This window comes from Pleurodeles waltl, chromosome 2_1 (assembly GCF_031143425.1).
Source record: "Pleurodeles waltl isolate 20211129_DDA chromosome 2_1, aPleWal1.hap1.20221129, whole genome shotgun sequence".
Classification (NCBI taxonomy): Eukaryota; Metazoa; Chordata; class Amphibia; order Caudata; family Salamandridae; genus Pleurodeles; species Pleurodeles waltl.
In genome coordinates this window covers 730,840,470-730,868,198 of record NC_090438.1, presented here as the reverse complement: position 1 = coordinate 730,868,198, position 27,729 = coordinate 730,840,470, and the positions used below count along the sequence as shown (strand labels likewise).

Genomic DNA, 27,729 nt, shown 5'->3' with positions numbered 1-27,729 from the left:
GCTTGGTAAATCTTGAGCATAGCCCTGGTTCGACGATCCCCAACTTTTGCAGCAAATCTATAAATACCATAAGCATTTTTTGCCATTTTATTCCGGATGTTATTAAATTCATTGTTCCATTTCCTGTCGTTAGAGAAGGTAATACCTAGGTAACAAAATTTATCCACCTGTTGCACCTTTTCGCCATCTATAAAGAAGGCATTTAACGTTTTGGCTTTAGCTCCGCAGGTCATGGTATGCGTTTTTCCCTTATTAATTACTAGTTTTCTATCTTTAATAAAGGAGGAAAAACTATCCATTAGTCGTTGTAATCCGACAGGTGTTCGAGAGAGTAAAACAGCGTTGTCGGCATATAGTAACACCGGCACCGGAACACCGTTGATCTGAGGAGCATCAGCATTAACCTTTTTTAAAATATCATCAATTCCATTAATAAATAAAATAAATAAGAGAGGTGCCAAAACACAACCCTGTCTAATTCCTCGTGTAACACAGATTTTTGGAGTACATTCTCCTCTGGTTCCAAAACGTACGTTGGTTTTCAATTTATCGTATAACCTAGCGAGGAAAAAGATTATGCCTTCTGGGGCTCCTAAATTTAACAAAGTTGGCCATAAAATGGAATGATCTACCATATCGAATGCGCTGCTCAGGTCAGCAAAACAAAGATACAGGGAACCGGGTTTCGCTTCAGTATACTTCCCGATCAGTAAATCAAGATTGATGCACTGGTCGAGCGTACCTCGTCCCTTCCTAAAACCATACTGGCTATCAGCCAGTATGCTATCCTGCTCAGCCCATTCCTCTAATCTTACTCACATCACTCTACTCATAACCTTGACTGAAGAGTCAAGGAGAGAGATCGGGCGGTAATTCTTAGCATCAGATCTACTTCCCTTTTTATGAATTGGCACAATGATTGATTCACCCCAAGTTACAGGGGCCTCGGCACACACGGCAACATTAAAAACAATGGTTAAAAGGGGGCCCCAGACATCTGGCGCAGCTTTATAAACGTCTATAGGTACCCCGTCCGGGCCCTGAGCTTTCCCTCCTTTGCTAGCCCGTATACCATATTTGACCTCACTAACGGATATATCCAAAGGCAGAGTAGGCCACTTATTGGGACTAGGATCATTGTCTTTATCAGAGTCAAAAATGCTGGAGAAATGTGCAATCCAACCCTCGCTAGAAACATTAGAAGTCAACTGTGGTGTTTTTTCATCCCTTAGAAAAGGCGAGTTGACCGTGGCCCAAAATAATGTACAATTTGATAATTCAGCAGCTTGGTTGAGGGAATCCCAAGCCTGTTGCTGCAGTTCACCCTTCCTCTGTTTGAGCGCACATTTATATTCCATTCTTAATTTATTTACCAGTTTTTTGTCCCTGGGCCTCGCTGCTAAAGCCTGCTTGAGGCCAGTTAGTGCGGAAGTGCAAAGGTGATTAAACCATCTCGGTCCGTTCCTACTTTGCCTACTATTGCGACTGGTAAACTTGGCATCAATAGCTTTATTAATTTGGTTAAAACAATATAAAACCCTCTCAGAGTCAGAACTATTTTTTAAAATAGAAGCAATGTCCAGCAGGCTCTCATTAATTATGGAGCTAGTTAAATCATCGGCTCTTTCACCAATCCATCTTAGCCTTACACCGTTAGTCCTATGTGGTTCTACATTAGAAATAATAATTCCCACATCCACCGAACTACCGGCCCAAAGGGTAGTGTCCAGAATAATACGGTTGTGGTCACTTAGGGTAGTTACTTCAATTCTTGGTGGATCACAGTAAGAACTAATATTAGAAGATGTGATCACATGGTCAATGACCGAGCTGGTGTGCCAATTTTTAAAAGTGGGAATGGGTAAACCATTAACATCTTTACAGCACTCCACTATTTCCAGGTCATAGCAGCCCATGAACTTATGCAGTGCTTCCCCATAACTATTATGTCCAAAATGCGGGACATCCCAGCCGGCACTGTTAGTAACCCCACAAACCCTTTGTGTAGACAAATCGCACAAAGTAGTATTGAAGTCCCCTACCCAGATGAAGTCAAATACAACATTCTGTTCCAGACATAGATTTTCGACAGCGCCGGCTAAGTCTGTTACTACTTTGACCCGGGTAACATCAAAAATGTTATTATAATAGTTAATCAATAAAACATTATGGTCTTTGTCATCCACAAGCCAGAGGATCTGCACAAGGTCCCCTACAGGTATATACTTTTTAACCACAATAGCACGACAGATCGTTACAAGTATAAGGAGACCGCCTTTCGCTCTACCTATACCACCTCCCAACGCCGGTAAATTGTAAGAAACGAATCCCTCATAGTTAACTTCATCTTTACACCATGTTTCTTGAAGACATAAAATGTCATGGGCATTAACAAACGTTAACCATCCCGGATCCCTCTCCTTCGATTTTAGCCCTGCCACATTCCAACAAACAATAGTAATAGTATCCTTACCCCTAACACAATTACTATCAGGCACCATACCATTGTTTCGTCCCCAATTCGCATTCTGGTTTGAATTGCTTATGTCCCCACAGTCGGGCGGTGCCCTTATATCCACCGCCAATTCAATTTCTGTGTTGTTGGGCATCTCTTGGGCCATGGTATTGTCTATACCGATATCCACACAGGGAATAATAATCACCTGGGGTAAGAACTGCCCTCCCTCATTAAGTCAATCATTTGCATCCAGAGAACTTAGGGGTTGAAACCGGTTTTGCATTGAAATATCAGGGTATAGCCTGTGTGTAGCAGGGCATAATCTACTTCCTCTACTCCCATAAGGGGCATTATTATGATGGCTGTAAAAGAAAGCAAGCGAGCGGGCACACACATTATTATCAGTAATTGGTAATAAGGCAGCTCTTAATAATACAGTGGCAGCATGTTGAGGGTGTTTAAAGTTTATAATGACACAGTCACCACTAAAACTTTTCTTAGAGCTCCCTATCCAATTTACCCTTCTGGTAGTCAGAACTTGATCTGAAAGTTCAGTTGGGAATCCACAATACCTGTGCATCCAGGAAACAGTTTTATTTTTTAAAGACTCGTGGGTTTCCTGATGATTCCCCTTTGCAACAGGGGGAACATTAGCTAAAACTACCACATATGGTACGCAGTCAGGAGGGAGATTAATGGCGCGCCTTCGCCTTACCTCAGTCCAATCCTCTTTTCTATCAGGTATTAAAACAACCTGGCTATCATTACAGGCTAAGGACTGTGCTGTCGGGTAGTTCTGTACAACACTCCTACTAATATCTAAACCTGTAACATCACCGGGAGGAGCAACCTGAGTATCATGATTGCTTATTGTTAATGGGGCTGACACACTATCTGCTTCCACCAGTGTTTTTTTGAGGAGATCGCCTAATCTATTAACCTCCGTGGTTAGCTGATCAATTTTTACCATAAGAGGTTTGACAATACCCTTAATCTTTAAGTCAATAATACTTACTAAGTTTTTTGTTTTTTCTACATCTAGTTTAACGTCGTCGATATTTGCCGTATTATCCTCATCCTTATCTGGATTCTTGAGGGGGCTAACTAATCTTTTTTTTGCGGGCCGAGCACCCCCACGTTTAGTCTGGGTCTTTCTACATGCTCTAACCACTCTAGGTAGTGGGGTGGGTGGATGTTGCACTATGGGATCAGTAGAAACCTCTAGATCGGCTAAGGTAGAAGTATTCTGCATAATCATTTCCCTATCAGGAACACCGGAATTAGTGCAGACACTACTACTGTCATCCAGAGCCAATGGAGCAGGTGAAAGTTGCACACTAGATAATGGGGGGGGGCTGCTAAGCCCTAGGGATTGTCTCCTCTCGCAGTTAATTTTACTAACAATCTTCACTAAATAATTATCCAATGTCTGGGGTATAGAGGGGACTTTTTGCTTTGACATGCTTAACAGTCACAAATTATCACTTTAAAATCGAATAAGGCTTTTCCAAATTACACATGAATAATAAGATAATAAGGGCTGCTTGAAAACAAAATGTGATATACACAACCTACATACAGTCCCAAAAAAAACACTTAATGAACTCTCACAGTGTACAGGTATACAGGTCACAAAAGTCAGCAGCCTGTATAAACCAGAACCTCGTCACAAACTGTCCGCCCTTTATCCGGGCTTCGTCCTGGGCGCAGCTGTAGGCTACCTGCAATATAGGGAGTCAACAACCAATGGCCAGATGGACGTACACGGCTGAGACTCCCCATGCGCTCCTGGGAGCTGTAGTCCCGTGTGGCGCTTCACCAGCTCCTTCCCAGCAGTCTCCAACAATCGCACCCCCTCTAGGGACTACGGCGACACAGGTATCGAGATGCCTCCAAAGCGCTCTGTCCTTTGCCGCCCACCTCGGCTGCTTCCTCACTCTATGCGGCTGTCTCGACGGTACACAGAGCCCGCTCTCGACGGCACACAAACACCGACTGATCCCGCCGCACAGACACCGAAAGAGCCTGGTCTCGGCAGTATACAAACACCGACAGAGCCCCTTGCTCTGCTCCGTCTTTGCTCCGTCTTTGCCTCCACACCTCGTCACTGTCTCGCTTCCCCTGTTCGGAGCCCGCGATCCTCGCAGCCGGCGTCGTCACTTCCTGCTGCTCCTTCCTGCATGAAACTTAGCAATCTAATTACCTAAACACCTCTCATCTCTGTGCAGCTATAGTACCAAATGGCAGAAACCCCACCCTGGAACATACATACCTAAATTAGGGGGTGAGGGTGACATCTGCAATTACTCCTAGAAATAAGACAAAGGTACCGGTACACTCAAATGCCGAATGTCCATAACTGACACATACATAAGCCTAAGTAAACAGCAATAGGAGCCACACAGCACTAACGATACACACATGCTGCATACGTCAGGGTCCCTCACGTGCCTGGCTAACAAGGCTACATCACTAATGTCATACTGCTCAGACAACAACATTGAGGAGGGGACACAGGCAACTGGTCACTGAAACACACCTGCAAAGTCGGACAAACAAATAGGACCTTCATACGATAAACAGGCCAATCCAATTCAAAACACATCACCCAACATCATCTCATAACATCAAGAATGTTTACATCCATACCACATCCTAACATTGACATGCATAGGTAATGCCACGTTACATGTACAGATCATGCAATGTGAATAAAAAGTGTATGGGGCAGGGCCTGAGAGGCAAGTGTGCTGGCAGGGCAGTCACAACACCCACAGTCAGTCAAAGTGTAGTGTGGCAAGTGAAACGTATACTTTGCGCATTAGCCTCAGGCTGGAGGCCTTTGTGCATCTTACCCTGAATGTACTTATACTCATTTGCTCACATCTAAGTGCCTCAGAGCAATTTGCACTAAATGATTCTCATTGCCCTTCCTATCAGTTAATGTAGCAAATAGTCAGTCCTAAGGTGTTGTCAATTAGTCAAATCACACTGTTTTGCCTACTTCTGCACTGGAGTTTGCCAGAACATATTCACTCTGTGCCCCAGTCAAGGATACCGTCTGGTACGTTGCTGATAGATGTGGTAGGGGTCAAGGTTTGGCATTCCTGCGTAGGGAAACTTTGTCATCACCATGACATATGTCTTTTACATTCACTCCCTTGTCCCAAGACACGCATGGGGGAGTTTCCAAACAGAAAATAACAACTAGATGCTGCCTGCCTTGCTGCTGGTGCACAACCAGATCCTAGCCCATCCTCTGATATGAGGGATGATGTCTCCCCTGTGATTCTGACAGGCAACCTCCAAACTTAACAAGCTGTGCTATACATAGAACATGCAGGGGGAGAGTAGAAATAGTTAGGCACCATGAAAGCTGTGTACTAATGTATTACTCTCCTGCGGACTATTTCAATTCTAACAGTGTGTATTGTTTGTGTAATTGGGGCTCACACCTAAATTCCTACAAGTCAGTTGTACAATGAAACTTCATATCAAACTAATACTGTCTTTGTCATTTGTGTATGGGAACATACCGGAAAAGATACAAATGTGTAGGACCTGAGTGACCACCACTTCCCTGAGAAGTTCCAAAGATGTCATGCGCTCGGATGTCTAAACATTCCTTTGATGTGGGAGACCAGAGGCACTGCTAGTTAGTCTTAGCTAAATTGAATATCTGGGTGACAGAGTTATTTTCAAGTGGGTCAAACTTAGTCCCCCACACCATTAGCTATCCTGCTGCCTAGAAAGCCAAGAATCACATGTTGGATAATGAGAGCCCACCCTACAAAATGTCCCTCCATAACAATAGTGAAACACCGAGTGAGGAGTAGGAGAAAAAAACGCCTATTCCTAAATAATTACAAAGCAACACCTAGAGGCGACCTGGCAGACATGTCTGAAAGATCCATATCAAACATGTGACACACAGGTGGGCCATAGGCCTACAACAATGCCCTATGACGGACAGCAGATACCTAGACAAACACAGAGTACAATGTTAAGGCATCCAAAGGCTTGTATCTTACTGCAAAATTGTCACAACACAGACACACTAATTGTACCCTGTTTCATTGCAGAGGAACACGGATCTCCTGCTGATCTGCCTGTCCATGAGTTCCCTGATGACATGGATGACGAGACCATCAACCTCCCACAAGAGACCATTGACATGGTCCTTGAAAGCCTCCAAACCCCACCTTCAGTCACAAGGAGGAGCACAGAAGAAGCAGCCACCACAGTAGAACCACCCGCCACCCCAATTGTAAGACCTGCCAGCTCCAACACAGCTGAGGACTCTGACGACACTGGCACCAGCTTCGAAAGAACTGTCGTTGGGGTCCAGCGGGAGCTGGCCAAGGAGGTGCGGGTGGGGATGCAAAATATGGCAGCCAGCCTTGAGGGGGTGCGTTCGTGCATGTTGTCAACTGCTGATCAGGCAGCTGCAATGCAAGCCAGAAATATTCTCTTGGAGGACATTTCAAAAACACTGAAGGAAATTGGCACAGCTGTCATCCAGTTGACACAACAACTCAAACTGCAAGCCACTCAACGTGTGCACGAATGCAACATAGAACCCCTCAGGGCCGACCTGGCTGCCTACCATCGGGATGTGGCTGCCATTCTGAAAAACCAGCAGGCCCTCCTTGCTGCAGTACTGCCCTTCCTTACTCAACAGGGATCAGCCCCTGGGATGTCTGCCTCCATGTCTTCTAACACTGAGGTGTGTGTTGCCCCTTCACAACCAACAACAACAAGGACACACCAGGCAACACACACATCAGAAGAAGAAGACATGGAACAGATAACATTCACCCGGAAGCCCTAGTCCCTGCACCATGCCCTACTCTGACCAAGGTCCTACGTTTTGACACATGCCAGTCTCACTACAACTAACCTCAATGACTGTTCGGCAATCCATTGTATGACTTGTCCACCTTGCCAGTGAATGTTTCTCTCCTACCATTTGGCATTTTATGTTCCTCTGCACTGTCTGTGACATCACCCCAGCATGTCAGGAGCATCATCCACACCCCTTCTGTAGGATCACCATGTAATAATGCACCAGAAAGGAGTCAGCAAACATGGTGAATGGACATTTTGCACAACACCACTTATAAATAAATATCACTTGCACACCTATTGTGTCTCTGTGTCATTTCAAAATTCAACTGTGCAGTAGATAACTCCAAAGTGGCTGTGTGGAAACCATGTCGATTCTCTATACTACTGTCCTGATTTCATGTATACTGAATCATCTGTGCAGTGGCCAGGATTGCATCATAGCTTTACTATACTGAGGAAAATAACTGATGAAGGGACTAAGCACACACAATCATGCTGTGTTGGACAGAATGATGCACCATCTATAGCTATTCTACACAACTAATGGTGGCTGAGAAATGTAGGCATCATGCAATACTAAAATTTAAAATTATGCTGTAGAATGAAAGGAATGATAAACAAATTACACTGCATCAATCACCCTTACGGCGTATACTTCCATGAAGGAAAGTCATGCTGAATCAGTACACACATGATGTAGGTCAGCAATGATAGCAACAAGACAAGAGTGTGAACAAATCATCATCTATAAAGCTATCCCTGAACTTCACAATGCTGTCCGACCTATCTATTTACCTACAATAACAAGTCTGGAAGCACTCTTTGTGAAGTAGGATACATACCAACCCCAAACCTTGATGATCAATGCACACTACCAATGGTGGCTCTCCAACATGGTGGATACTTACCAAGTTAGCACACGGGTAGCTGGCATGTTAAACCTCATAAGCCTGGGGATAGGGAGCATGGAACACAAATGTCATACTTAACATTTCTGCTACACTGATGTCAAGGCCATGAAAAGGTAGCACCTAACGCATCAGGTAAAGGGTTAACAAAATTTTTATTTAAAAGTAGTAATAAAAGAGGCAACTAAGGGAAAGGTAAACCTACACTAATCTAACCTGACTACTACTAACCCACAACTGTCCCTAACTAACCTAAGCTAAACTTACTCTACACATGTAACGAAACGATCTAAACATCAACCCCCCACCCACCATTAAGAGACAAGACACATGCAGGACAACACTTACTAACCTACACACATACTATACTATCCTAAACAAACATATATTTTTTTGTATTTTTTTTATTTATATTTTTTATTTTTTTTAAAAAAAATGTTTAAACAGGAATCCCAACATTGCCCCCCACCCACCCACCCACACAAAATTATTAGATAGAAAGTATAAGGACCCCCCTCCCTCTTACCTAACACTAACTAAGCTAATTACCTATACTTATCCTATAACTAACCCCCCAAACACAACTAACAGTATGAAAAGAGGAAAGAGGGGAGAGGGGAGGGGTAAAAGTTCAGGAGGGCAAAATAACTAAAGATTTGCCCTCTGAAGTGTGCGCCGGATGGAGCGCACCTTCTTTTTAACCTCCGCCATGTCCTCCGTCAGGTTGTCCACCTTTCGAATTAACCTGTCCAGTTTCCTAGACAAGGCCTGGAAGGCTGCAGGGTCAATTGGAGGGTCACTGCTGGTCTGCGTGCCGGTGGAGGTGGAGATTGTCGCTGGAGTGGAGTGGCCACGGGACAGCCCTGCTCCCAACACACGGCTGGGTCCAGGTCTTGAGGAAGATGGCTGGTCCGTCGCTGGGTCCCCTTGGGCAGACCTGGTGGTTGTAGGTGGCACCGTTGGTGGAGCCTGTGGTGTGGCATACCACGCCCCGGAGGCCCGATCGGAATTGTATCTGCGGGCCATCCTCCGATACCCACACTGCACCTGCAGGATGTGCCTGTACCTCATTGCCCTGCGCTCAAAATGGTTGCGCTCTGCAGCACTCAGGTTTGCAGCTGTGAAGAGAAAAGGGAAATATTGAGCATTGAATTTACAGTGGGTTGAATCCCACAATGGCTCATTTGTCCATAACTAGAAATATATTGTATGCAGCAATTGTTACAACATAGTTCACGGAAATGCTCAGAGGAAGTACATGTGAATCATGCATCCCTAAGGTCATATCACACCTAGCATATCCATGTCTCTACATGATGGATGACATCACCCTAAACTACTCATCCAAATCATACCTAAGGCATTTGACATTATGGCACCAGCTCTTCTGCATACTGACTTCAGTACATATGTCATTCTATGTGATTACACTCACACTCCTCACTCAATAGCATTTTTAATTAGTTGTGTGCTAAGATTGAACCCCTGGCCCAGAATCATGTGTCCACACTAGGTGTCAAATGTAGGAATTTAGGAAAATCAACTAGCAAATTGCAAAGCAGAACGGTGTCTCTGACACCGTCTGCGAGTCGCTATGGGGTCCCTAAAACCCACCTCATGAACATCAATGATGTGGGTTCCAAGTTGCCCCACCTTAGCAACATGGGCACTCACGGGGATGGTGGCCTGCTGGGACCAGCAGAACTCCATAGACGTGACTGTTTTTAAATTAAGCAAGTTATTTCTCCCCAAGTGTAGGCCGTTTACCGGAAAGAAAAATGAGCTGCAATTATTTTTAAATCACAACAATTGTACTTGGAAATTTTCACGGTAATTATTGGTCCCTTAGACCACTGGTTTTTTTGCGCAGGATTTTTTTAGTCCACTCACAAAGGCTGAAGCTTTACAATGAGGACCCCTTCCAGTCAGCAAGGTGGTTACCATCCACTTCAAGTGGATGATAACAGCTACTCACTTTGCAACCACGTACTCGGTTGCAAATGGGATTGCCTACCACTGTGATTTGCAAGTAGGTCTGGTAAAACCCTTCATTATATCAATTTTGAAAAGCATTTTACTCATATGTACATGACCACCAAAGACATTTTGGATTAGGAAACAGACGTTTGCAAATCCCACACATATATTTATGCCATTTGCAACGTGTAGACATTTTTCTCACTCTGGCCCAAGGTACTAACTCAAGTCACAAAAGGTGTTAAGTACGTGTAACATACTGGTTGCTACAGTCCTAGGTACCCTGTTTCACAGTAACATCCCAGTCTTTGTGGGTGGTGTGGGAAGAACAACCAACAATCCCATGTTCAATGCACACCCAGGAGTGTACAGAAAGGTCAACAATTATGTGCCTTCACACACAACACCTATGAAGGGCTAGCAACACGTTGTAGTCAGCCCAACCTTGTCACATCCCAGGTCCACACATGTCAAAATGTTATGACTTAGCCCAACATAACATACTATTAGTGAGGCATGTTTAACAACACACACAGGGGAGGTAGTACACCCATTCACATGATTCAACTGAACACCTAGGGCATTGCACTCAAGTCACACACACTTCGAGTTCACCTTGTGGAAGTACATGCCCATGGAAGATCCAACCTACAGTGTACACAGTCCATCCTCAACTAGGAAGAAGCACTTGTCATCAATGCCATGTGCCTAAGCTATCTGGGAGACTGTCAGTCTGATATGCAGACTCAGTTCATGGCAAGTCCCTGACCAAGCCTAACATTGACCAGTCTATTCCAAATGAGTCATACCATTCCCAATTGCCGCCATAATTGAATGGGCTACAGCCCCTCAATCTGAGAGATGACTACGTATTGCTTTGCAGAAACATTATTCAAATTTGATATCACACTAAAAGAACAAAGCCAATGAACGGCCAGCACATCAAATCATGAATTCTCTTGAACACACAGTAATCCATCATGCGTCATTACCAAACAATGTAAATAGCACTCAGGCGACACTCACTGTAGGTATCGGGGTCGTCAAAATGGGCCACCTCTCCCACGGTGTACGGGGCTGGTCCACCTGTAAAGCATGAAACAAAGATTATACTCAGACTGGGTGAACGGACAAAAGATTTCTGTTACAATGACACTGTGTGAAAATGACATGGTAATGATAGACTTTCACACATGCTCATCCTGCATGGATCACTTTGTATTCAACATTAACATTGGATGAGTCTCCTGCTCCAGTGTCACACCCTACTACACTCATGCAGTGGTCAGGACAGTCATGTGTCGTCCAAGTTAATCCTCCATTAGTATGCCCCAACAATAATGTTATCCATACATCTCAGCATGTGCATCCCCGAGAGACATTCCAAAACTGGTTCCATGAGGACTGCATGACCACTCACAATTAAACAGGCTATTTGGACAGGGTCAACAGACAGCAAACAGACACACATGTGACATATGTGTGAACAACATGACTAACTTCATGTGACGTGACGGCAACACACATGTATAGCATCATCATGTGTTTCCAATTTTCTGTCTAGCTATGGCGTCTGCATATGTAGGTATGTTGTTTCTACATGACGTACTCACTGGCCATTATGACCAGTGGAGTACAAATAGAGCCGTTCACGCTTTTCTGACACAAATGCAACACTACATTACATGCAGCTACAGGCATCTGGTATGTGTTGCAAAAATGATCCATCGGACTGGTAGCATAGGTCTTCATACACATTCTGCAACAAATACACATTAGGACACATATGTATACCTTTGTAGCGCAGCATTTGAAACATTTTGGGACGCAGAGAGGGGGCGACTTAGCATAATACAAATAGATGTTGAATTTATAAAGCTGTCATTGCTTGTACATGTGTTGCAAGAATGGGGATTAATGTGTATAACCATGGGCCTAGGTTTCCCTGGCATTACACACACTCAGCTACTTATTTGGCAGATTCGCTAACAATCATCACATGTTCACACACCGATTTCTGTCATTCCCATGTAATTGTTTTTTACTCACCAACATGGCCACCAATCTGGAGTCCCAGGTGGTCCAGCAGGTCCTGTTCCCTGGTGATCAGATCTGCCCAGCGGTGCTTGAGTTGGTGTACATTCCTGAGACTCCCATAGACCCGGACCAGGTGATGGTGCACCTTCTCCCACCGGATTTTCCTGGCCTCCGTGTGATACCCCTGTATCACACGGCCCCCAGCTTCCAGCATTAGTGGGAGGAAATGGCTTACGAGCCATATGAACCCCCCCAATTCGTCTTCCCCCATCCTGGACAGGCGAGGCCTACCTGACATATTGAGAGGGATAAGAATGTACCAACAACATATAAAATATAAAGGGGGAAATGGGGAAAGGTAGAGGTGTGAAAGAAAAAGGAGAAGTAGAAAAATAGCCCAACTAACCCCCCAAACTATGCTACCCACAACAGACTCCCACAGACAATACAAACTATCACAGGTATAGACAAAATAACACTAAACAGACTGAGACAATGTGATACAACAATAATAGATTGACACTAAGACAAAATACAAGGCACACAGGACACTAGAGCAGTAAAACACAGGACAACACCTTTCACACAACCACACAGTCTAGAGAAATCTGAGACTGCAAAGTGAAAGTGAAAGTTACCTCCCAGTACAGATTTTGTAAACAGGATATCCTATTACATCACTTCCTGCATAAAATGGCTGCCGTTTTTATTTTCCCGTTATGCGTCATATTTTCACGCATACACAGTTGTGCGTCAATTTTTTATGACGCATTACAGTGCACATGATGCGGAGTGAAAAAATATGATATGAATATTAATAATTAATACTGTACATGAAATGACCAACATATTGTCCATGTAGCGTCAATTTCACCACGCATACATCATGGGCGTCGTTTTTTTTACACGTACAGTGGTGCACATGATGCGGAGTGAAAAAATATGATATGAATATTAATAATTAATACTGTACATGAAATGACCAACATATTGTCCATGTAGCGTCAATTTCACCACGCATACATCATGGGCGTCGTTTTTTTTACACGTACAGTGGTGCACATGATGCGGAGTGAAAAAATATTATATGAATATTAATAATTAATACTGTACATGAAATGACCAACATATTGTCCATGTAGCGTCAATTTCACCACGCATACATCATGGGCGTCGTTTTTTTTACACGTACAGTGGTGCACATGATGCGGACTGAAAAAATATGATATGAATATTAATAATTAATACTGTACATGAAATGACCAACATATTGTCCATGTAGCGTCAATTTCACCACGCATACATCATGGGCGTTGTTTTTTTTACACGTACAGTGGTGCACATGATGCGGAGTGAAAAACTATGATATGAATATTAATAATTAATACTGTACATGAAATGACCAACATATTGTCCATGTAGCGTCAATTTCACCACGCATACATCATGGGCGTGTTTTTTTTTACACGTACAGTAGTGCACATGATGCAGAGTCAAAAATATTGTGGATGTAAATAATATTTTGAAGGCGAAATATCAAGACACTTTTGGATACATTTGTATCTGACTCTGCATTGTGTGCACTCATGTACGTGAACAAATTATGACGGCCATGCTGTATGCGTAGAATATGGAGCAAATTTATCCAAATGTCTTCATGTGTTTAGCTTTGGAAAGGTGATTTGTCATGGTCAAACGGTGCGATGTGAGACACATTTGTGTTTGTATATAACAAATGTCCGTACTTTTATGTATAGACGGCCTTGACACTGTGATGTTTGGGATACGTTAACTAATGTATTGACCATATTTGACAACATATTTGGTGTAATTGCTGATGGCTATTTTGAAATGATGTTTTTGATACCATTATGTATTCCGTCTCCAAAATGTGCCCACCTTTATGATGGGGATGCTTTTATCTGTAGTCCTAACAGGGAGTGGGAGAGTCACTTTCAGTTTTTATGGGGCTGACCATGTCCCATTATGATTTTGTGTTTCATATTTGTGTAGGACTTGTGACATGGAGGCCACACATGTGCCTTATGCATGTGTTTAGTTCACAAGTACATGATTCTTGTATGTTTTGGGGGTGGTAGAGGTGGACTTAGGCCCCCAGCACCCTAGGATTTGACCATCCAGAATAGCTACTGTATCCATGGATTATTTTTATCATATCATGGCAAACCTGCAGCAGCGGGCTAATGTAAGGCCATATGGTATGAATGACTGTTGACCATTCATTCATCTCATTAGCCCATTTGACGTTTGCAGTAATGATGATTTGGAGCTAAGTTGCATACCATTTTCATATGACTAAGTTTGCAAGACTCTCAGCGTTCACGATGTGATAATGCGAAGAATTTTTTGCTTGTCTGTGTCCCTTTCTGCATAAACTGGTTTAGTGTCATGTTACAATCTTCCTGCTAGGTTCAAACTGGGACACAACTGTGATGGTCTACTTTCAAATATTAGGTTGGTTGTATGACATATGTGTACATGTGTGTGGGAATGTGGATCCAGTATGACCTGTCTGTGTGTATGTTGTCACTGTAACTTCAAGGTCTCCTCCTGAGTTAGTGGCAGCTGATGTTGTTGCAATTGTGTATTGCTCACATCATACACTTGAGAGAAGCCATTGATGACATGTTCACGTACACATGGATGGTCCCACCCTGTCTCTGAACACGTGTGATGTGACTTTCAAATGATCTCCAATTTTGGGCTGGATGAGAGACTGTTTCAGTTGTTTGGATCCGGCATGTGTAATTGTCACATTTGTACTCTTGTTGGGCTCTGTGTATGGTAATGTAACATGTCACATCCTACCCTCTGTGCATACAGTTGTGATGTTTATTTTTGGTGTGATGAATTTTAATGGCATTCTTGATCAATGAGACGACATTCATCTTCAGCTATTTCAAACTAAAGGTGGTCAGAAATGAATAGGCCAAAGCATGATGTGGTGTTTGTTATCTGTGTTTATTTACAAGTGTGGAATACAAGTGATTCTAATAACTTAAGTAAAAAAATTGTTCACAAGCTGTTGGCGCCTACGCACTCCTGCTGCGGTGTTAGGTTGTTCCCCCTCCTGTTGCAGGCCAGCATCCTCCTCATCATCATCCTCAGGCATGTCTGGGTCCGGTTCAAGGAGGGGAATGTTCCTTTTTACACAAATATTGTGTAATATGGCACAAGTGAGTATGATCTTGCAGACCATCTCTGGGGAGTATAGTAGGCTTCCGCCAGTGATGTCAAGGCAGCGGAACCTTGACTTTAGGATCCCAAAGGTCCTCTCCACAATGCTGCGTGTCCTCTTGTGGGCATCATTGTATGCCCGCTCAGCAGCAGTATTTGGGTTCCCATATGGTGTCATTAGCCAAGGCTGGATGCCATACCCCTGATCAGCTGAAAGAGAAACACAGAATGGTATCAATTAGATGTAGGAGGCACTGTTGTACGTATCTTTGATGGCAGTAGTTGTGTTGTGTTGTCTGTGACTATTTTGTGTACTAATGTGACAACCTATGGTTGTTGGTGGAAACTTTGGCATTGTTTTTTTTCCTTGGCTGAGCAAGTGTTTGTTGTCTAGCTGTTTGTCAGCAGGATGTATTGGTTTCTCAAGTACAGTGTGCCCTCCCTTGCATTGTGACTTGTGACACAGGTGTCCGTGTGTCCTCACTGGGGGTGTGATGATAGTTCCATGCAGAGTTGAAACATGAAAGGGTATTAGAAACGTTCATATGAACATACCCAGGCCATCCCATCCCTTAAAAGTTATGCATTGTATTAGTGTACAGGTTATTGTGAGACTTCCAATTTGCAAGGTGACATTTAGGCAACCACAGTCATGAATGTCTTCACACTAAGCTGTGGAGTAAATTCAAATGTGTGAGAGGTTCAATGGTGACTTGTGACACATGGCTAGTGATGTGAGTACCTCAGTGTGTTCCTGTCTAGGTGTTGCTATTGTGGTGTATGTGTTGTTTATCCTAGAGGGTTTCTGTGCAGTGAGTATATAAGTAGATTTTTGTTTACCAACAAGTAGTCCATTGCCATACCGTCCATCCTGGAAGTGTTGGTTGATGGTGCAGTGACAGAAGATGAATGCGTCATGTACACTCCCAGGATATTTAGCCACAATGTTGCTGATCAGTCCTTGGTGATCGACTATGGCCTGCACGTTGATGGAATGTGTGTGCTTCCTGTTGCGGTAGAGGTGTTCACTCGCAGCAGTTGGCACAAGGCGTACGTGTGTGCAGTCGATTGCACCAAGGACGTGCGGAAAGCCACTGATGGCGTAGAACCCCTGTTTTGTTTCCTGCTGCTTCTGCACTGTGTTAGGGAAGCAGATGTGGCGGGGTGTCAGTCCAATGATGGCATCCAGTACTTTAGGCAGGAATGCGGAGAAAGATGGTTGTGAGATTCCACCAACCAGGGCACCAGTTGTCTGAAACGAGCCACTTGCCAGCAGGTGAAGTACGGCAAGCAGCTTTGTTTCGGTTGGGATAGTGCGTGGAGTCACTAAAGTGGGGGCCAATTGCTGTTCAATATTTGTCAGCAGCTGCTGAATGGCCTGCCAGTTCAACCGGTACCTCTGGATGATGTCTCGTTCCCTGAGGCCATGCAGGGTTGTTCTTGGGCGGAATATCCTCTCCTGCCTTCTGCGCTGTCTTTGGGGTCCCTGCTGTTGTTGTTGTGGCTGCTGTTGTTGCTGCAGGGCTCTGCGTCTACGTGCACGTTGAAGAAAAAGCACCTCCATGTCTCCCTGTTGCTGCTCTGCTGCTCTGCTGCTCTGTTGTTTGTTCTGTGTGTTCTGATTAAGTACAGGTGTGTTTGCCCCATTTTAACGCCTGCCCTGACCCAGGCGTTAAAATTTCACGATATTCGTGCTTTGCGACATTTTTTTGCGCCGCCTGCCGCGCGGGAGTGATTTTTGCCCTGGAGCATAAATACCACGCACCGCAATGTGCGTCTGTTTTTGGACGGGAACGCCTACCCTGCATGTCATTAACGCAGGGCGGGGTGCCACTTCCAAAAACTGGCGCACATAGCGCCATTTTCCTGGTGCGCCGGATCGGGCGTCAGGGTTTAAATATGGGGCAACGTTTGCGCTGAAAGTGCGTCAAAATTTTTGACGCACATTCGGCGCAAACGGAGTATAAATATGCCCCCTAATATGCTGTGCTCGAAATAGATCAAGCAGAGGGAGAGTAGAAACTAATAGACACAATGATAGCTTTGTTCTTATGTTTTACTCTCCTGGTGACTATTTCAATCCTACTGTGTTGTATGGTTCTGGTTATTGCGGCTCACGCCTTATTATCTAAAATACAGTCGTTTTATTAAAACATTATATAAAACTTATAATGCCTTTGTCATTTGTATATGAGATCATACTGTAAATGAGAGAGTTGGTTTGGATCTGAGTGACCACGACTTCCCTGAGAAGTTCCCAAGATGTCATGCGCTCGGCTGCCCAATCATCTCTTCCCCGTGGGAGAAATGAGGCACTGCTAGTTAGCCAGAGCAAAAACCGGATTTAGGGTGACAGAGTTCTTTACACGTGGGTCAGACTCAGTCCCCCACACCGTTATCGATCCTGCTGCCTAGAAATCCAGTAGTCTCATTTAGAATAATGAGAGCCCACGCGACAACATGTTTACAGGATGCAAAGTTCTGTTGTAGCTCCATTGTTCAGTTTGTGACTGGATCCTCACTCTTGTGTCATTCAGGGGGGCAGGCCATGGTCCCTAACTGCGTCACAGTTCACATAGGCACCATTTGGGCCTATACAACAATATATTGTTCCGGTCACAACATGCAATGCAGTGTAGTGTTTTGAAATGTGGAATACTGACCAGCTGCTCACCATTTTGCCCCCTAGATTACAACCGCTGCGGATGAATAGGAGATGGAGACATTCCCCCGTGTACAGACCCCTGGTGGACTTGGCAACAATGGAGGACAGGCAAATTATCCTCACCTATAGACTGGACAGGGCCACAATCACAGAGCTGTGTGCCCAATTGGAGCCTGACCTGATATCTGCTATCAGCCCACCAAGATCCCCCCTCTTGTGCAAGTGCTATCTGTGCCCCGTTTCTTGGCAACGTTTTCCTTCCAAGTGACAGTAGGCTTGGCAGAAGGAATGTCACAGCCAATGTTCTCAATAGTGCTGACCAGAGTGTTGCCTGCCCTGATTAAACACATGCACAGCTACATCGTTTTCCCCCAGGTGGAGGGGCCACAGTGAAAGCTGACTTCTATGCAATCGGACATATCCCCAACATAATTGGGACTATTGATGGTACACATATTGCATTTGTCCCCTCTCCCCCGGAGAAATGAACAGGTGTTCAGAAATCGAAAGAGCTTTCACTCCATGAATGTGCAGATAGTGTGCCTGGCGCACCAGTACATCTCCCTTGTCAATGCAAAGTATCCTGGGTCTGTGCATGATGCCTTTATCCTGCGGAATATCAACATCCCAAATGTGATGGCTCAACTCCAGAGGCACAGGATGTGGCTAATAGGTGAGCCCTGGTTCCCACCCAGTGGATGTTGGTGTATGGGTATGGTGTGGGCCCTAAGGATTAGTGTGTGTCTGACAGTTGTCCCTCGATATTTGCAGGTGACTCTGGTTACCCCAATCTCTCATGGCTACTGACCCCAGTGAGGAATGCCAGGAGAACGGCAGAGGAACTTTACAGTAAGGCACATGGGCGGACAAGAAGGATTATCGAGAGGACCTTTGGTCTCCTGAAGGCCAGGTTTCGTTGCCTCCATCTAACTGGTGGATCCCTGTACTACTCACCCAAGAAGGTCTGACAGATCATCGTGGCATGATGCATGTTGCATAAACTTGCCTTGAGACGCCAGGTGCCTTTTCTGTAGGAGGATGAGGCTGGAGATGGGCGTGTGGCAGCAGTGGACCCCTGTGGACTGTGAAGATGAGGAGGCAGAGGATGAGGATGAGGACAAGAGAACAGCAATAATACGACAGTACTTCCAGTGTCACACAGGTAAAACACTGTAACTTCACTTTACATTGACAGTTTTGTGTTGGACATTGTACGTGGCAGGCAGATTCTCCCAGTTCTATGGCCACTTACTGTACCCTTTGCCATCTCTATTTTCAGATATCTGTGCCCCACTCTGGCACCTGGTGTGTTGACTGCAGCCTACTACAGGTCATTCCTATGTATACATTCCTGTACAGTTGAATTACAGTGTTTACAGCTTGTTAAACAAATACATAGTTCGATCATTTGCCAGACTCCATACTTGTATTTTTGCAAAGGGTGCTTATTTTAGTGCTAATAAGTAGAGGGGGATATGCAATGGGCTGGGGTGATGGTTGAGGAAAGTCCAGGATAGAGTCCAGTCTATTTGTATCACAGGTGCATTGTCCAAGGGGGCATAGGAAGTGGAGCAATGGCAGTTCAAGGTAGACAGGGTGACAGAGTTGGACACAAGAGTGACAATCAGGGGAGTCCTATTTCCTGGCTGGGGTCTTGGCAATGTTCTCTGGCTTCTGCCTGGATCGCAGGGACCGTTTGCGGGGTGGTTCTCCTTCTGCAGGGGGAGGGGTGCTGGTGGTCTGTTGTTCCTTTGGTGGGGCCTCCTGTCCACTAGCGGCAGCGGAGGTGGAGGGCTGTTCATCGATGTGGCTAGTGTCAGGGGCCTGGTGGAGTGCCACTTCCTCCCTTATGGTGTTGGCCATGTCTGCCAGCACCCCTGCAATGGTGCCCAGGGTGGTGTTGATGTCCTTTGGGTCTCCTTCAACTTGTCCAGTATCTGGCCCATCATCTACTGGGAATGGTGGTATGCTCCCACGATGTTGGTGAGTGCCTCCTGGGGAGTCGATTCTCTGGGCCTGTCCTCCTCCTGTCACACAGCAGTCCTCCCAGCTTCCCTGTTGTCCTGTACCTCTGTCCCCTGAACCGTGTGCCCACTGCCACTGACCCCAGGTCCCTGATTGTCCTGTGTTTGTGGGGTTGCCTGGGGTCCCTGTAGTGGTGGACACACTGCTGATTGACGTGTCCTGGGGACAGTGGCATGGGCCCACTGGGTGGGTGCTGTGCTGGTGTTTCCTGAGTGGGGAGGCTCTGTGGTGGGTTGGGACTGTGGCAGGGTAACCGACTGTCCAGAGGTCCCTGATAGGCCAGGTTGGTCATCGTGATCCAGGCGTGCAGAGCTGCTGTTATCACTGTGGGCCTCTTCTGGGGGGGCTGGATGTAGCTGCCACCTCCTCTCCGGTGACTTTGGGTAGGGGTCCTGTTGGGATGCAAATGCATTGTTAATGTATTTGTGTGTTCCATCTTGTGCAGTGGGTGTGTTTCCCTGTATGATTGTGCTTTCCCTGTCAGCTTGGCCTTGTGTGAGTGGTGATTTTGTGGGCTGGGTGAGTCTCTCTATTGGGTATGCTGGGATGATGGGTATCCATGCAGGTCTGTGATGGGTTCCATGCATTGTTGTTGCATGCAGGGCTTGGTATTGGGATGGGTGGGTTGTGATGGTGGGGTATATGAGAGGTGTTGGAGTAATGGGGTGAGGGTATGAGTAGGAGTTTGTGATGGCATGCAGGTAGGGTGGGGGATATAATAGTAAAGATTTGACTTACCAGAGTTCAATCCTCCTGCTACTCCTGCGAGGCCCTCAGGATGCATGATCGCCAAGACTTGCTCCTCCCATGTTGTTAGTTGTGGGGGAGGAGGAAGGGGTCCACCGCCAGTCCTCTGTACAGCAATCTGGTGTCTTGAAACCACGGAATGCACCTTCCCCCGTAGGTCATTCCACCTCTTCCTGATGTCATCCCTTGTTCTTGGGAGCTGTCTCATGGCATTGACCCTGTCCATGATTCTCCGCCATAGCTCCATCTTCCTTGCAATGGACGTCTGCTGGAGCTGTGATCCGAATAGCTGTGGCTCTACCCGGATGATTTCCTCCACCATGACCCTTAGCTCCTCCTCTGAAAACCTGGGGTGTCTTTGGGGTGCCATGGATGTGGTGTGAGTTATATGTGTGAGGATGTGTGAGGTGATGTGTGGGGTGAGGTGTTGGGGTGTATACTGTGATGTGCGTGGATGGTGTATGGGTGATGGTGTTCTGTGCCTCTGAGTGAGTGTGTGCTCTTTGCTTGTCTCTCTGTGCTTGCAGGACTGACATATGAGAAATTAGTACAATTGGCTGAGAAATACGATGTTGAGGTCGAAAAATCAAAGCCTTTACGATGAAGTTACAGGTGAGATTTCAGTACAAAAGACATTGCAAACATGAGATTACCTGACATGAGAGTGCACATTCACCCCTACGCTGCCACGCCTTTTACCCCTCAGGTGGCAGGCATTTTTTTGGCTATTTGGGGCAGTTCGCACCTAGGCCCTCATATGGATTCTAGAAGTACCCAGAGTTTGTGGGTTCCCCTGAAGGAGACCAAGAAACTAGCCAAAATACAGCAAACATTTCGGTATTTTTCTTCAAAGAAATGGGGAAAAAGGGCTGCAGAAGAAGGCTTGTGGTTGTTTTCCCAGAAAATTGCATCAACAAAGGGTTTGTGGTGCTAAAGTCACCATCTACCCAGCTTTCAGGCACAGGCAGACTTGAATTAGAAAAACACATTTTTCAGCACAATTTTGGCATTTTAATGGGACATTCCCCATTTTTACTATTTTTTGTGCTTTCAGCCTCCTGGTTAATGACAGAAATGGGTATGAAACCAATCCTAGATCCTGGAAAGCTAAACATTTCTGAAAAATAGTCAAAATTCTGAATTCAGCATGGGGTCATTTGTGTAGATCCGACAAGGTTTTCCTACAGAAAATAACAGCTGAAATAAAAAAATATTGAAATGGAGGTGAAAAAAACAGCTATTTTTCTCTACATTTTACTCTGTAACTTTTTCCTGCGATGTCAGATTTTTCAAAGCAATATACCGTTACGTCTGATGGATTCTTTTGGTTGCGAGGATATATAGGTCTTGAGGGTTCATCAAGAACCCTCGGTACCCAGAGCCAATAAAGGAGCTGTGCCTTAAAATGGGTTTTCATTCTATACCTGGTATACAGCAATTCATTTGCTGAAATATGAAGAGTGAAAAATAGGTATCCAGAAAACCTTTGTATTTCCAAAATGGGCACAAGATAAGGTGTTGAGAAGCAGTGGTTATTTGCACATCTCTGAATTCCGGGGTGCCCATACTAGCATGTGAATTACAGGGCATTTCTCATATAGACGTCTTTTTTACACACTGTCTTACATTTAGAAGGATAAAATGTAGAGAAAGACAAGGGGCAATAACACTTGTTCTGCTATTCTGTGTTTCCCCAAGACTCCCGATAAAAATGGTACCTCACTTGTGTAGGGAGGCCAAATGCCCGCGCCAGGAAACGCAACAAGGACACATCCCATTTTTACATTGAAAATTGATGTGTTTTTTGGAAAGTGCCTAGCTGTGGATCTTCATCTCTAGCTCAGCCAGCAACTATCAAAACATACCAAACCTATGCTGTTTTTTTTTAAAACCAGACACCTAGGGAAATCCAAGATGGGGTGACTTGTGGGGCTCTCACCACTTTCCGTTACCCAGAATCCTTTGCAAACCTCAAAATTTGGCCAAAAAAACACTTTTTACCCACATTTCAGTGACAGAAAGTTATGGAATCTGAGAGAAGCCACAAATTTCCTTCCACCCAGCGTTTCTCCAAGTCTAACGATAAAAATGGTACCTCACTTGTGTTGGTAGGCCCTGTGCCAGCGAAAGGAAGTGCCCCAAAACACCACGTGGACACATCACATTTTCCAAAGAAAACAGAGCTGTTTTTCGCAAAGAGCCTAGCTGTGGATTTTGGCCTCTAGCTCAGCCAGCACCTAGGGAAACCTACCACACCTGTGCATTTTTTAAAACTAGATACCTAGGGGAATCCAAAATGGGATGACTTGTGGGGCTATCACCAGGTTCTGTTACCCAGAATCCTTTGCAAACCTCAAATTTTGGCAAAAAAATAAAAAAAATTCTTCACATTTCGGTGCCAGAAAGTTCTGGAATCTGAGAGGAGCCACACATTTCCTTCCACCCAGCATTCCCCAAAGTCTCCCGATAAAAATGGTACCCCACTTGTGTGGGTAGGCCTAGTGCCCGCAAAAGGAAATGCCCCAAAACACAATGTGGACACATCACATTTTCCCGAAGAAAACAGAGCAGTTTTTTGAAAAGTGCCTAGCTGTGGATTTTGGCCTCTAGCTCAGCCAGCACCTAGGGAAACCTACCACACCTGTGCATTTTTTTAAACTGGGCACCTAGGGGAATCCAAGATGGGGGGACTTGTGGGGCTCTCACCACTTTCCGTTACCCAGAATCCTTTGCAAACCTAAAAATTTGGCCAAAAAAACACTTTTTCCCCACATTTCAGTGACAGAAAGTTATGGAATCTGAGAGGAGCCACAAATTTCCTTCCACCCCCGCGGGCCTCTGAGTCTACCGATAAACATGGTACCTCACTTGTGTGGGTAGGCCCTGTGCCCACGAAAGGAAATGCCCAAAAACACAATCTTGGACACATCACATTTTCCCAAAGGAAACCCGAGCTGTTTTTTGCAAAGAGCCTAGCTGTGGATTTTGGCCTCTAGCTCAGCCAGCCCCTAGGCAAACCTACCAAACCTGTGCATTTTTCAAAACTAGATACCTAGGGGAATCCAAGATGGGATGACTTGTGGGGCTCTCACCACTTTCTGTTACCCAGAATTCTTTGCAAACCTCACAATTTTGCAAAAAAAAACACTTCTCCCTTACATTTCGGTGAAAGAAACTTCTGGAATCCGGGAGCAGCCACAAATTTCCTTCCACTCAGCGCTCCCCAAAGTCTCCCAATAAAAATAGTACCTCACTTGTGTGGGTAGGCCTAGTGCCCGCGAAAGGAAGTGCCCCAAAACACAACGTGGACACATCACATTTTTCCAAAGAAAACAGAGCTGTTTTTTGCAAAGTGCCTAGCTGTGGATTTTGGCCTCCAGTTCAGCAGGCACCTAGAGAAACCTAACAAACCTGTGCATTTTTTTAACTAGACACCTAGGGGAATCCAAAATGGGGTGACTTGTGGGGCTCTCACCACGTTCTGTTACACAGAATCCTTTGCAAACCTCACAATTAGGCCAAAAAAACACTTTTTCCTCACATTTCGGACAGAAAGTTCTGGAATCTAGGAGGACTCACAAATTTCCTTCCACCCAGCGTTTCCCCAAGTCTCCCGATAAAAATGGTACCTCACTTGTGCCCGCAAAAGGAAATGCCCCAAAACACTATCTGGACACATCAAAATTATCAAATAGAAAACTCTCTGTTTTTGCAGGGGGGCACCTTCGTTTTTGGTCCTGGGCTCGGCAGCCATACAGGGAAACCTACCAAACCCAGAGATTTCTTAAAACTAGACACCCGAGGGAGTCCAGGGAGGTGTGACTTGCGTGGATCCCCCCAGTGTTTTCTTACCCAGAATCCTCAGCAAACCTCAAATTTAGCTAAAAATCGAATGTTTCCCAAATTTCTGTGTGGGGTCACTGCACCGGGACCAATTAACTACCACCCAATGTTCCCCTCAGTCTCCTGTTAAAAATTATACCTAACTTGTGTAGGTGGGCCAAGTGCCTGTGACAGAGAAGAGCCAAAAACATGTCAAAATTGAGGGGGAACCAAAGCGGGTCCAAAAGTGCAGATGGAAAAATAAACTTTTAGGCTGACAAGAGGGGCAGAATTGTTATCAAGTATAGATGAGACAATGCTGGGTGGTAGGAATTTTGTGGATTCCTGCAAAGTCCGAAAGATTCAATCACAAAAATGTGAGAAAAATGTGAGATTTCCAGCAAAGTTGGAGGTTTGCAGGGCATGGTGGGTAAGAAAATGGTGCGGGGTGCATGCGAAGACACCACCCTGGACTCACCCAGATGTTTAGTTTTCAGATGTGTCTAGGCCTTATGGATTTTTATACATGGCAGCATCCCAAAGTCCAAAAAGTTCAGCCCTCACCATTCCAAGTGGGACAATTTTGAGTTTTAGCCAAGCTCTCCTGGTCCAAATGTGAAACCAAAACCCCAAATAATCAAATGTCCTCTTGCTTGCCGAGGGATAAAATCTTTTAGTGTGCGGTGGGAGAGCTGAAAGACTGTTACCCCCTTCAGTTGGGGTGGGGGCATAACCATGCCAATACTGGTTGGTAGCCACCACTCCACTATCTTTCTTTTTTTTTCTTTTTTTAATTTCCTGGCATCTAGTAGGTTTTCTGCCCCCTCAGGGAGTGAATCGGGGGTAATTGCCGCATCTGTCCACAGGTGGGCAGAACAACTTTGGCCCCATTTATTTGGGGTGGGAGTATGGCTATACGCCCACCCTCTTTTTTTTTTTTAAACAAAAAATCTTCCCTGGTTTCTGGTGGGCTTTCTGCCCCCATTGGAGGCAGATGGGCCTTCCACAAATAGGCCAATCTGCCCCCAACGGGGGCAGATATGGCCAACAGTAATATGCCCCCATGGGGAGCGACCCTTGCCCAAGGGACTGCCCCCCAAACAAAACACACACATACATACACACCAATCCCTGGTGCCTAAGTGGTTTCTGCCTCCCCGGTGGTAGATCGGCCTAAAAGAAATTGGCCGATCTGCCCCCAAGGTGAGCAGAAATGGCCTAAAATAAATGTGACCACCCCCCTCCCCCCCGCAGGGGCTGCTCCCCTTGCATGAAATTGGCTCCAAAAAAAAAAGCCCCGGGGCCTAGTGGTTTCGATCGGACTAATAAAAATAGGCTGATTTGCCCCCAAGGGGGACAGAAATGGCCTAAAATAAAATTGCCCCCCAGGGGAATGACCCTTGCCTAAGGGGTCGCTCCCCTTGCATGAAATAGACACAAAAGAATACAAATTCCTGGTGTCTAATGGTTTCTGCCCCCCTTGGGGGTAGATCGGCCTAATAAAAATAGTCTGATTTACACCAAGGGGGGGGGAGAAATGGCCTAAAGATAATATCCCCCCCCCACCGGGGAGTGACCCTTGCCTAATGGGTCGCTCCCCACGTATAAAAAAAAAAGCATTAAAAAAAAAGGATTCCTGGATCGGCCTAATTACAATAGGCCACTCTGGCCCCAAGGGGGAGCAGAAATGGCCTGTAACAAATTTGCCCCCGAGGGGAGCGACCCTTGCCTAAGGGGTTGCTCCTCTCACGTGAAACTGCCTTAAAAAATATCCCTCGTGTCTAGTGGTTTCTGCCCCTGGGAGGGGCAGAAAAGGCCTACAAATATTTTGCCCCCCGGGGGAGCAGCCCTTGCCCAAGGGTTCGCTCCCCTTATTAAACAACATAAAAAGAATTCTGTGGTGTCTAGTGGGCATTTCTGCTGCCCGATCGCATCGGGATCACGCAGCAGAAATGCAGAGAGAGAAATCAAAGGAGAGAATAGGCCTTTCCTCTCCTTTCATGCCTCTCTCGCCCCCTCCACGTGATCGGAGAGGTAATGCTTTTGCATTTCTTCTCTGATCTGCTGAGGAGGAAGCCTCTGATGACGTCAGCGCATGATCGTGTGCTCACGTCATCAGACGCCACAAGGAGATCAGGGGAGGTGGGGGTGGAAGGTGAAGCGATTCCCCTTCCATCCCTGCCCAGGGGAGGGGGGTGCTTGGCCCTTGGGGGAAGCAGTAGCGTGCCCCCTGAGGGCCCATAGCAGGACGAGTTGGTCTCGTCCTCTGCACCGGGCAACCGCGGCCGAGGGCAAGACCAGCTTGTCCTGGGCACCGTAGGGGTTAAAGAATTAATTCTGAACATTCAAACCTGGGGAGCATTAGATAAATGGGAAGGAAGATTGGTAAAGAGATGAAATGGAAACAAAGCAAAATTTGTCTCTGGCTGGAAAAAATCAAGCAGAGAGTGTAAAAATGCTGTAAATGAAGGAGATTCCAGGGGGTGGTTATGTACATGTCCCATGGATCACGTGTGACAGAGGAGTGTTGATTGGCCAACTCGTGAACCGCCGAGAGATCCGGTAACAGGTGTGCCATCTGAAGAGGTGATGAATGGGTATGACTGAGTTTCTAAAAAACAAAGTTCCCCAAAGAACGTTGACTGGCGAAAGATTGACAGGACAGCATAAGAAACAAAGGAGTTGATTCATGCCTTTCATAAAATATTGCTGCAGGCTTTTCAACAACATAGTGGGTCTGAAATTATTGAGCCAAAAGAAGAGTCATTTTGGGGCATATTTATACTCCGTTTGCGCCGGAATTGCGTCGTTTTTATTGACGCAATTCCGGCGCAAAACTAACTCCATATTTATACTTTGGCGTTAGACGCGTCTAGCGCCAAAGTCCATGGAGTTTGCGTCATTTTTTTGCGTGGACACCTACTTTGCGTTATTGAGATGCAAGGTAGGCGTTCACGTCTAATAAAAAAGACTCCGAGGCATGTGCGTCGGATTTATACTCCCGGGCAAAATTCACGCCCGGGAGTGGGCGGGTCAAAAAAAAT

At 45.5% G+C, this 27,729-nt stretch overlaps 1 protein-coding gene across 3 annotated transcripts in view; it reads left to right on the top strand.

The window, feature by feature from the left end:
• Positions 1–27,729, top strand: part of LY86 (lymphocyte antigen 86) — a 430,545-nt gene that overhangs the window by 294,886 nt on the left and 107,930 nt on the right. For 2 of the 3 annotated variants that reach the window (XM_069217345.1, XM_069217336.1), the window contains exon 4: positions 6,541–7,569. The exons of the other annotated variant lie outside the window; for it this stretch is intronic. In XM_069217345.1, coding sequence (XP_069073446.1) covers positions 6,541–7,289 — 749 coding nt within the window. In that variant the 3' untranslated portion in view covers positions 7,290–7,569. Of the gene's footprint in view, positions 1–6,540; positions 7,570–27,729 lie in introns of those variants that run through there. 3 annotated transcript variants of the gene reach the window in all.